The 12,244-nt window shown below is 43.3% G+C and overlaps 1 protein-coding gene across 1 annotated transcript in view; it reads right to left on the bottom strand.

Annotated features, from left to right (window-relative positions):
* The window catches only part of las1l (LAS1 like ribosome biogenesis factor), an 80,089-nt gene extending 68,933 nt beyond the window's left edge, over window positions 1–11,156 (bottom strand). Inside the window, exons 1-3 of the mRNA XM_072505584.1 lie at window positions 10,975–11,156; window positions 2,333–2,458; window positions 516–585 (exon numbers count right to left, since the gene is read on the bottom strand). Of these exons, the coding sequence (XP_072361685.1) occupies window positions 516–585; window positions 2,333–2,458; window positions 10,975–11,117 (339 nt within the window). The 5' untranslated portion in view covers window positions 11,118–11,156. The remainder of the gene's footprint in view (window positions 1–515; window positions 586–2,332; window positions 2,459–10,974) is intronic.
* Window positions 11,157–12,244: the final 1,088 nt, after the last annotated feature.

Genomic DNA, 12,244 nt, shown 5'->3' with positions numbered 1-12,244 from the left:
GACAGACCGAAAGTACATTAACTCCCCAGTCATACCATAGTGCATTAGCCCAGACTGAAAAACCATGATCCTTTGGTCAATTTCACCTTCTGGCTCCTAGAAGTTCCCAAGCTTTCACAAAACAAAATCATTTTCAAAAAACATGACCACAGCAGTCAAACCCACCATAATCTCAGGCTTTTAACCCTTAAATTGTCCAATATTTAGATGTCAATATTCCTAAAATCCTCCATTCATCACACTTTTGTTGTAGAGTTGATTCCGTGATTCAGCTGATATATACTGACCACATCAATAGTAGCACACATTCATCCCAGAACAATCAGTATTTCAATGGAAGGGCTCGAGTATCATCCACTTTTCAAGTCATAAAACCTTTATTACGGATTTTGTCCCTCCCACGAAACTTTCTCCCCTTCTTCCATAACTTAACCATTTGAGTGCAAACATAAGTATTTGTCGGCCAATTATGGAATACAACTGTTTATGAAATTCAAAGCTAATGTTTTACTCACCTCATTTGCCAAACGTCTCAGTGGCACAACAATGTTTGTCTGCTTCCTCTCCGTAATCAGGTTAACAAACCTAAAAAAAAGTTGATAATCCAACATTGTTAATCATTCTAGTCACTAATTTTATCTGCACAATTTGCTGAATGTTAGATAAACGGCACTGCAAATATATTAGTGCAAACTATCGAACAATCACAGAATCCACATTTAGTGATCAATGCTTGTAGATGTACTAGTTAATATTAAAATTACCAGTTCAAAACTGAATTGAATCACAGGCTTTGCTTTCACAGTAACATTTCCCCACTCTCTGCTCATCTGTTCAGTTCTCATTGTACTACTAGTGTTTCCCGTCCTATCATCCAAAGAGTCTAAAGGGAGCGCATCTCTGGGATCCAGGCTGCCACGCAGCCATTTAACACTCTTCGAAGAGTTAATTCCCATCTGGGGTGGAAATTCCACCTTAGACAGCTGACAGTCAATCCGATTGGGATAGTTCCAGTGGTGCCAGGTTGAAGCAGTGGCCGAACTACTGGGACTGCAGTCAGTTCCGGAAAAGAGGAGGTTAAATATGACTTCAGCCAAGTCTGGGTACCAGCAGAGCTTGGCTGCCGGACTCCAATGATGGAAGTTGTGGAAGATGGAGAAAATGTTAATGGGGAGGTTTTTCCTTCTGTGCGGCATGCCTACAATGGGCACAGGGGCCTCCATTTGCTCAACATCAGCTGTGCAGTACCAGCTTCCAGACTACCCAGCAGATAGTAGAGCATCGCAAACGGGATTGGGAATAAGTGTCCAGTTCAAGCCCAAGGACGAGCAAACTACCCGAAACTCCACCACCCTTGCAAAAGGGCGGACTGGTCAGGGTGGGCTTCAGGCAGGCATTTTACAAAGCCCCCCCCCCCCCCAACCTTCTAAACAGAAGACGGGTGACTGTAAATTTTTCCCCATGTGTCTACTTTCTCACAAAAATATTCTATTAATTAAAGAAGTACTCTAGAGAGCTTCAACGGAATTTGGACTTCTTTGCTTTGCAAATTAAACAAATGTCATGGTTTATGAACCATCTATCTGCTGTTCAGCCTGGTTCTCTTTTAACTACTTCCTAAACTTTTGATTCATAACTTGCAGCTTCAAACACTGCATTATTAGAACTGCATCTGTCGGCTAATTGGAGTGTAATAAAATACTAATTTCTAATATATCCAAGGATAATCACAAGTCATTCAGGCCATAGTAGCTTTAGGATCACTTTGTGCCCAAGGTCAAATCTCAGTTCACTTGAAACATGGGTGGTTTATGTACCCAACAGTCATTTCCAACCTGCACACAAAAAATTATTGCAAGTGCTCAAATTGAAATAGACAGACTTCTCCTGAATGAGCACAAGCACTGTTGTTTGGACACTCACAGGAAAAGGAATCAGAGCTGAGGTAGCTGTTCCCAGACAAGAAAAAGGCTTGTGGGATAGAATTATTCTGAGGACTACTGAAGCAGAAAGGGGAGGACTTAGCCAAGAGTGCTTCTACTAATTGCTAACCAGTGATTCCAGTTGAGATTGCACGTCAGTCAAATTTACAGGCTCAGCTTTGATGTCTGCCATGGTAAAACTGTTTCCCAGCATTCTCGGACTAGACCCAAAAAGGACGGACCTTTGGTCAAATTACCAAATGGCTGTAGACAAGAAACTGTCTACACCAAGCAAAGAAACAGAGCTAGGAGGAAAGGTAGGAGGTAGGAGGAAAATTGGCAGGAAAAAGGGCACATAAAGCTAATTTAAAAAGGGAACCTCAATATGCTATGAAAGCCACAAACATTACCTGACGAGGGCTAGCCCATACGAGAGGATCAGTTCACCAGACGCTGTTTCCCCTGCCTCATCCTGAAGCTTACACTGCATAAGAACTTCAGTGCACTCCACAGCAAGCGGGTAACTACTGCCATATCTACAAAACAGAAATAAAAAAGTACACAAAAACCCTCAGGTATCACAGTGTAAAACCCCACCGATGAACTACACAAGGCTAGAGTGGAACAATGGGGTTAGTTTTGGATTGCTCTACCAAAGATCCGACATGAGGGTCGAGTGGCCGTCTTCCGCAGCACCACTGGCAGACCACTGCCTACAAAGCCAAAGGATGCAGGTTCCATGCGCTGTCCTGATCATTTTCAAATTCTGCACAAGCTTTATTTCATCTGTAACAGTAGAAAATGTGATGTGTATGCCAAAGTAGTTCTCAAATTGGAAGGCGATATATAGTGATGATTCCCAGGGGTCTCCATGAGGGTCAACGATCTTTCTGAAGGGAAACGTCCTCTTCAGTAATGCATGTTTTGAGCAATTAGACAACCACAGTGAAAAAGAGACAGATAGGGCCAGGAAACTATAAACTGTTGAAGTGGTGAAGAACAACAGAGGTTTGAGAGATTTGACAACTCAGAGAACAGATTTAAGGCGACTGACAAAAAAGCCAGAAGAAATATCTTTTTAAAATAGCGACTCGACCGGAATCTGAAATTCACTGTCTGAAAGTAGATTCAGTAGTAATATTCAAAAGAGAATTGGATAAATATTTGAAAGAAAAAATGCAGTGTTATGGGAAAAGAGCAAGGGAAGAAGACCAATTAAAAGCTCTACCAAAGTACTGACACAGTGGTCAAACTGCCACATTCTGGCACAGAATAGAGTGCAGGGTGGTCATGATGGAGTTGTATAAAACACTCATTACGCCACAGTCAGAGTACTGTGTACAGTTCTGTTTGCCACGCCATAGAAAGGAAGTGACTGTACTAGAGAGGGTGAAGGGGAGATTCACTAGGATACTGTCTGGGCTGGAGCGTTTCAGCTCTGACGAGAGGCTGGTTAGGGTGGAGTTAATTTGAAATTATAGCTATCCATTTGGCACTGAAGGGGTTAAACACATCGGTAACCTGTATAACTCACACAAGTTGTTTAACTGAAGCTGCCAATCATAAGAAGGCACCCCAAGGATACAATCTCCTGGGGCAGGACTCAGGCAGGACTCCACAGGCATTAGCTCTCAAGGTCTGTATTAACAATGTGGGATATTCTACCATTTGCTGTGGTATCAGGATGTCTGTAGATAAAGGGAGGGTGATTGATAGCCACACACCAAGTATCGGACCACCAATATAAATAATTGCAAGACTACATTTGCACTGTTTGAATGTTGTAATTATGCATGCGAGCACTCAATGTGATTGGTTAATTATTCTCATATACCATGCATAATGTAAAACCTAACTGATAGTCATGATGAAATGAAAAATGAAATGAAAATCGCTTATGGTCACAAGTAGGCTTCAAATGAAGTTACTGTGAAAAGCCCCTAGTCGCCACATTCCGGCGCCTGTTCGGGGAGGATGGTACGGGAATTGAACCGTGCTGCTGGCCTGCTTTAAAAGCCAGCGATTTAGCCCAGTGTGTTAAACCGGTGTGATTGGACATGATGGGGCGATGCCGGTGTTGGACTGGGATGAGCGTAGTAAGAAGTCTTACAACACCACGTTAAAGTCCAACAGGTTTATTCCGAATCACTCGCTTTGATTCACTAGCTAGTGATTCGAAACAAACCTGTTGGACTTTAACCTGGTGTTGTAAGACTTTTTACTATGATTGGACTTTTTACTATGATTGGACATGGTATTTGCAGCTAGCCCATCAGACAGTTGTACTTTAGGTCAAGATACAGGAAATTAGCATATACTTGTTGCTCAAGTATATGCTAATTTCCTGTATCTTAACCTAAAGTATAACTGTCTGATGGGCTAGCTGCAAATACCATTAGACCAGTTATAACTGTGATAACGGCCTTGTTCATAACTCCAAGAGTCTTCACCTGGTCTCATGAGCGTGATGGTGTAGTACAGTATAGTCAAATAGCTGTACAATTTTCCCCACTACAGAGCAGAGAAGGCTGGTGGAGGACATGATCGAGGGATACATTAATGACTTGGACGATGGCATAAAAAGTCATATATCCAAATTTGTTGATATAAAGTTAAGTGGCATTGTAGGTATCCTAGATGACAGCATAGCATTGCAAGGAGATATTGACAGACTAGGTAGGTGAATTGGGAAATTTGTGAGATTGAAATCAATGTGAGCAATTGTGAAGGATAGGGCAGAGTTCTTTCTAAATGGAAAGAGGTTAGATACAGTGGATGTGTAAAGAGACTTGGGAGTTCAGGTGCATAGGTTCTTAAAACGCCAGGAACAAGTGCAGAAAATCAAAAAGGTTAATGGAATGTTAGCCTTTATATCTAGAGGATTGGAGTATGAAGACACAAAGGTTATGCTGCAGCTATATAAAACCCTGGTTAGACCCCACTTGCAGCAATGTCAGCTGTTCTGGGCACCACACCTCAGGAAGGATATATTGGCCTTGGAGGGAGGGGAAGGGAGTGCAACATAGGTTTACAAAAATGCTTCAATTTCCAGCGTCCGCAGTGATTTGCTTTTATTTTTACAAGAATGATACCTGGATTACGGGGGTTAAGTCACGAGGAGGGATTACACAAATTAGGCCTAATTTTGCTGGAATTTAGTAGATTAAGGTGTGATCTGATCGAAGTACTTAAGATATTAACAGGGAAAGACAGTAGATAAAGATAAACTATTTCCACTGGTTAGAGATTCTAAAACTAGGGGGCATAGTCTAAAAATACAGGGTTAGACTGTTCATGAGAGATGTTAGAAAGCACTTATTCACCCAAAGGGTAGTAGAGGTTTGGAACTCTCCCACAAACAGCAGTTGAAGGTAGACAAATATGTTCATTTTAAATCTGGGATAGATAGAAAGGTAGGCGGAGTTAGGCCACAGATCTCAGTAAATGGTGAGGCAGGTTAGAGGGCTGAATGGCCTACTCCTGTTCCTATGAAGGACATAAATCGGGTACATAGGAAGGAACGTTGCCCCTTAGTAGAGGGGTCAATAGCCGGAGGGGCATAGATTTATGGCAATGGGCAGGAGGTTCAGAGGGGATTTGTGGGAAACCTTTTCACCCCGAGGGTGGTTGGAATCCGAAACTTACTGCCTGAAAGGGTGGCAGAGGCGGTAAGCCTCACAATATTTAAGACGCATTTAGATGAGCACTTAAAACACCATAGCATACAAGGCTACAGACCAAGTGCTGGAAAATGGGATTAGAATAGATAGGTGCTTGACGGCCGGCACAGACATGATGGGCCAAAGGGCCACTTTTTTTGTGCTGTAAAAAACTCCATGACCTGATGTGTTCTGTGCCACCTGAAATGGAATGCGAAGGCAACCGCCGCCCCACCCCCCCCCCCCCGCTTCATCTTTTCCTACTACAAGTTGTCATTTTAAACTGCTGTCTCCTGTTTTCTCCCCATCATTTTCAACAAATGAGAGGAACAGGTGGCTTTTGTGTGTCACCAAGAATCAGACCTCCTAAAAGACACTCTATAAAACCGACCTCTTATGTTTTTGGCCATCGGCTCTAATAGCTCCTTCAATGGTTTATTGCCAAATATTATTTGATAATACTCCTGTGAAGTGTCTTGGGATATTTTATTACATTGGAAGCGCTGCTGAACAAAGAGGTCAAATTAACAGGAGTAGGTTATAAAAGTTGCTAATGGCAGCTACAAGCATGAATTGCAGAAAATGATCAGCGCCTTTAAAATAGAATTTCAGTTAACAAATAAGTGCCAGCTGGAGTGATGTGAAGGCTTTGAAATGAGGCTTAAGTTTCAGTAAACAACATGAGCAGCGGGGCTTCAAAAGGAAGAGCAGAGGGTAGGAGTTCGCCTAAGGAAACAGTGAAAGCAGCAGGGACGTACCTGCAACCAGTTCCCAGTCAGAACCCACATTCTAAAAGAAGAGTGTTCCATCATAGGGAAACGGGTCGGTGAGTGTGGCTGGTGAGCAAACACTGTCTTTGCTTATTTATTTTTCAAAACAGGCAACTTATTAGTCATGGAAATGTTTTATTAGTAGCAAAGCTTACTGAAATTAGTAGGGCATATTAATAATAAATTTATAAACGCATAATAAAGATGGCAGGGCAGGTAATGTGTTACAACTGCAGAATGGGGGGAGATCATTCTGCAATAGGTTTCTGCAGCTTGAGGAGCTTCAGTTCAGAGCCATAGAGCTGGAGGCTGAGTTGCGGGCACTGAAGTAGGGTATATTAATAAAAAATTAATAAACGCATAATAAAGATGGCAGGACAGGTAATGTGTTACAACTGCAGAATGGGGGAGATCATTCTGCAATAGGTTTCTGCAGCTTGAGGAGCTTCAGTTCAGAGCCATGGAGCTGGAGGCTGAGCTGCTGACACTGGAATTCATCGGGGGTGGAGGGAGGCAAAGTTACCTGGACACTTTATTCCAGGAGGTGGTCACACCCCTTGGAATAGGGTTTTCTGATTTGGTCAGGAACAGGAGGATATGACCGCAATGCGGGTGAGGCAGGTATGAAGACCCAGGAAGTAGAAGTGGAGGATCCTCAGTCTTTGCAATTGTCCAACAGGTTTGAGGTTCTTGTAACGTGTATGGATGAGTGTAACTTGTATGGATGAGAGTAACTTGTATGGATGAGAGTGGAGAGTCCAGATGGCTGTGTTGTCTGCCAGGATTTGAGGCAGTAAGAAGTCTTACAACACCAGGTTAAAGTCCAACAGGTTTGTTTCAAATCACTAGCTTTCGGAGCGCAGCTCCTTCATCAGGTGAGTCCAAAAGCTAGTGATTCGAAACAAACCTGTTGGACTTTAACCTGACGTTGTAAGGCCTCTTACTGTGCCCACCCCAGTCCAACGCTGGCATCTCCACATCAGGATTTGAGACATCTGCTCGGGGTTGGAGAACAATCTGCAGTGGGAGGAGGAAGATCCAATTGCCGTGGTCCATGTGGGTAACAATAACAGAGGAAGGTAGGAAAGAGGCTCTGCTTAGGGTTATCTGAGCAGCTACGGGCTCAATTAAAAGCAGAATCTCAAAGGTAATAATCTCTGGATTATAAAGAATCAGAAAGTCTGCATCTTAGGGTTCAAAAAGAAGTAGCTGCAGAGATAGTAAATGGATAATCTTCCAAAATCCCTTAGATTCTGAAAGGGCTCCAGTGGATTGGAGAATGTAACATCTATATTCAAGAAAAGAGGGAGGCAGAAAACAGGAAACTACAGGCAAAATGAACATGGGTTTGTAAAAGGGAAATTGCATTTAACTAATTTATTAGAGTTTTTGAAGAACTAACAAGCAAGGTGCATAAAGAGAAACCTGCAGATGGGGTGTGCTTCGATTTCCAGAGGCATTGGATAAGGTGCCAAAGATTACTACACAAGACCAAGATTATATGGTGTAGGGGGTAACATTATAACATTGATAAAAGATTGGTTAGCTAACAGGAAGCAGTGAGTAAGGATGAGTCTTTCTCGGGTTGCCAAGCTGAAACTAGTGGAACGTCACAGAGATCAGTGCTGGAGTCTCAACTATTTATAATCCACCAATGACTTGGATGAACGAATCAAAAGTACAGTAGTTAAATTTGCCAATGACCCCAAGATAGGTTAAGAAAGTAAGTTGTCAAGAAGAGAACCTACAAAGGGACATAATTGGGTCAAGTGAGCCGGCAGAAATTTGGCAGATGGAGAATAATTTGGGAAAATGTGAACTTGTCCACTTCAGCAGGAAGAATAGAAAGTGGTATATTATTTAAATGGAGCGGGATTTCAGAACTCAGTGATAGAGAGAGATCTGGGTATCCTGGTATACGAATCATCAATTAGTGTGCAGGTTCAGCAAGTGATTAGGAAGACATATGGAATGTTGAATTCTATTGCAAGTGGAATAAAATTTAAAATTAGGAAAACAGCAGCTGTACAGGGCATTGGCGAGACCACATCTAAAATACCATATCCAGTTTTGGTTTCCTTATGTGAAAAAGATACAACTGCAATCAAAGCAGTTCAGAGAAAGTTAATTTGCCTCATTCCTGGGATAAAACACTTAACCTATGAAGAAAGGTTGAACAGGTAGAACCTATACCCATCAGAGTTGACCTTATTGAAACTTAAGATCCTGAGAGAACTTGATAGAGTGGATACCAGGTGGATGTTTTCTATTGTGAGGCAGATTAGAAAAGAAAAAACATAAGACAGAGGAGAAATTTTATCTCAGAGGTTCGTTAGTATGTGAAATTGCTTTCCCCAGAGAGATGGGCCTATTGAATTTATTCAAGGCGGAGTTAAATTGATTTTATATAGACAGGAGAGTCAAAAGATTATGTGGGGGGTGGGCAGACAGAAATGTGGAAATAAGACCACAACCAGATCAGCATGATTAAAAAGCAAAGCATGCTCGAAAGGCTGAATGGCCTACTCCTGCTCCTATGTTCCTAACCATGACCTCTGACTTGGAGCCAAAATTCAATGGGAAATTCTGTTCAATTAGTGGAACTGAGAATAAGTGTTCAATGTCCAATTTAACCATCAGTTCAACAGACAATGTTTGCATCCAATATGCTATCCAAAGCACATCACATTCAACAATATAGTATTCCTTCATTACTGAGTAGCAGTGCAGCAGTTAGGTTATAACTATCCACAGTTGGAGTGGTTTTCAGTTTGAATTAAAGGCAGCAATGGCTGAAGAGTTTCCTGTCTGTTCAGTTTATCACCTCCATACCTGTGGGTAATATGCTAGAGGTAAGATTCAGCACTGCAATGAGGAAAATGGAGAAGAGAGATTTGGTGCAATTACATCCTTTTTGTCCCCAGTTTTTACAAAGTTTACTCAGGGGTGGTTTACTTAGCAGCAGTGATCACCACACTCTGTGCTTTGCACTCAGTACCACCCATGGAACTTTCACAAGAGCCTCCAAATCCAGTGGCAAAAACACTGTCCAACAGCAATATCCTCTCTCAAGCCAACATCTAGATTCTAACCACTAAGAGCCAGCTGTGCTGGCCATATCGCCCATCTTCCTGACGCCAGAATCCTGAAGCAACTGTTCTACTTGGAACTCGGTTGCAGTAGGAGACTCTCAGGAGGACAGCAGAAAGACTTTTGGGATGCCCTCAAAAGCATCTCTGAAGAGTTCAAACCTACCCTGCTACTCTGCAGATCACACATGGTAGCATAGTGGGTAGCACTGGCGCTTCACAGCTCCAGGGACCCGGCTTGGGGTACTGTTTGTGCGGAGTCTGCACGTTCTCCCTATGTCTGCGTGGCTTTTCTCCGGGTGCTCCGGTTTCCTCCCACAAGTCTCGAAAGACATGCTGTTAGGTAATTTGGACATTCTGAATTCTCTCTCTGTGTACCCGAACAGGTGCCAGAGTGTGGGAATTAGGGGCTTTTCACAATAACTTCATTGCAGTGTTAATGTAAGCCTACTTGTGACAATAAAGATTATGACATTAGACTTAGCAGCCATTTCAGAACCCATTGAATCAGAGTGGAAGCATGTCAACCTTGATATGAAGGGACTCCTTATGGGGGGTCACGACCTGAAATTCCTACATTGGCACTTGAATCCATAATTTGAACTAAAGTCTTAAGAGTAAATGATCCTGCATAAAATAGTAAACAATATAGAAAATATATCTAGAACAGCACAAATGAAGCAACAACTAGGAGTAGAGGGAGTTCAAACTCAACTAGCAAGGGACTTTGACAAAGAGCCAGCCAGACTCAAAACATTAGCCCCCATCTCTCTCCACAGATGCTGTCAGACCTGCTGTGATCTGTGAGTGTCCAGTATTTTCTGTTTTTGAGGTATATCTAGCATGGTCAGGAAGTCCCAGGTTTGATTCCTGCTTGGATCATTGTCTGTGCGGAGTCTACACATTCTCCCCATGTCTGCGTGGGTTTCCTTCGAAGGCTCCAGCTTGCGCCCACAAGTCCTGAAAGACATGCTTGTTAGGTGAAATGGACTTTCTGAATTCTCCACTGTGTAAACGAACAGGTGCTGGAATGTGGCGACTAGGGGATTTTCACAGTAACTTCATTGCAGTGTTAATGTAAGCCTACTTGTGACAATAATAAAGAATTAGTTAATAAATAATTAATTAATAATTATTAAACACAAAGAATAAAGATGCAGAAAAGACTTCCAGATGCACTAGTGGATGTGGAACACAGCATAAGATGTTGGAAATACACAGCAGTCCGGTCAGATTAATAAGACAGAGTCAGGCAGGTTAACATCCCAAATGTAAGTATCAGCCAGGAACCTTCTCCACTCAGAAACTGGCAGTTCATTTTCAGCATTTGCTTAATTCACATTTCAGCGTCTGCAATTCTTTCATTTTTACATAGCAACGGTGAAGCAAGGGGAATAATTTATTTTTTATAGAGCTGAATTATTGAGTTGAACTGATGAGTGTGTTCTAACCGAATGAATGGATGGACGGACGGCCTTTCTCAGGCACGACCCGGGAGATCTCAGGCCCCTGACCCTTCAACACTCCCGCCTACCTGCTCTTCCAGGCGGAGATCCTGTCCAGTGCATACCGCTGCAGCTTGCTGTCCTTACAGTACAAGTACTCGATCACTTGGTCCCACTCGGCCCGGTTCAGCCATGCCACCCCCTGCTTGTTCCTCCTTCCTCCCGCGACCATAGCATCCCCTGCCGCTGCCGCTCTCGAACAGACCACGCATGCGCGCCCCCCCCCCCCAGCAAAAACGCGTCACGTCCAGGATTGGCAGGGCCGCTAACCTATCAGCATCCGCTCCGGCCGCGGTCCCGCCCCCGTCGCCTCACCGGGTAACCAATTAGAATGAAGCAAGTGTTGGACCTTATGGTCGGCGGTCGGGGCGGCCTGAAACTGTGCATCGCCTGGATGTTCCGATGCGGGTACTCTTCCCCATGAGCAAGGGTTCCGGAGGACTGGGCACAGAGTCCTCTCCACCCCCTCTCTGCAGGAAAAACTCACCTCCTCCCATTCCCTTTTCCTGCATTTTACTTTCTCTTCAGATAATTATCCAGCTCTCCTTTGAAGATTTCCTTGCGGTTTTGACAAAGAGTCACCCAGACTCGAAACGTTACCGCCATTCTCTCTCTCCACAGATGCTGTCAGACCTGCTGAGATTGTCCAGCATTTTGAGTTTTTGTTTCAGATTCCAGCATCCGCAATAATTTGCTTTTATCTCCTTTGAAAGCCTGTATCCAGCCTACCTCCATTACACCGTTGGCCGATCCATTCAGATCCGAACCACTTCGCTGCGTTCTCCTCGTGTGTTTCCCACGTGTCATTGTCGCTTTTTTTTTTCAATCGCTGAAAGTGCTGTAGAATCTCCAATTCTCAATACTTGCATCAAAAGTACAATTTAGCCCTGTCTACTCTGTCCAGACTCAAGGCTCGGCCAAATCTCTTAATTTTCTCATTCCTGAGAAGAATAGCCCCAGCTCCTCCAAACTATCCAAATACAACTCAAGTCCCTCATCCCTAAAACAGTTCTAAATATTTTCTGCACGGTACCACAGTGGTTTGCACTGTGGCTTCACAGCACCAGTGTCCCAGATTCGATTCCCGGCTTGAGTCGCTGTCTGTGCGGAGTCTGCACGTTCTCCCATGGCGTGGGTTTCCTTTGCGTGCTCTGGTTTCCTCCCACAAGTCCCAAAAGACGTGCTGTCAGGTAGTTTGGACATTCAAAATTCTCTCTCAGTGTACCTGAAAAGGTGTTGGAGTGTGGCGACTAGGGAATTTTCACAGTACCTTCATTGCAGTGTTAATGTAAGGCTATT

The sequence above is a fragment of the Scyliorhinus torazame genome, chromosome 5, assembly GCF_047496885.1.
Source record: "Scyliorhinus torazame isolate Kashiwa2021f chromosome 5, sScyTor2.1, whole genome shotgun sequence".
Lineage (NCBI taxonomy): Eukaryota > Metazoa > Chordata > Chondrichthyes > Carcharhiniformes > Scyliorhinidae > Scyliorhinus > Scyliorhinus torazame.
The sequence above is the reverse complement of the archived record's forward strand: the minus strand, read 5'-3'. Positions and strand labels throughout refer to the sequence as shown.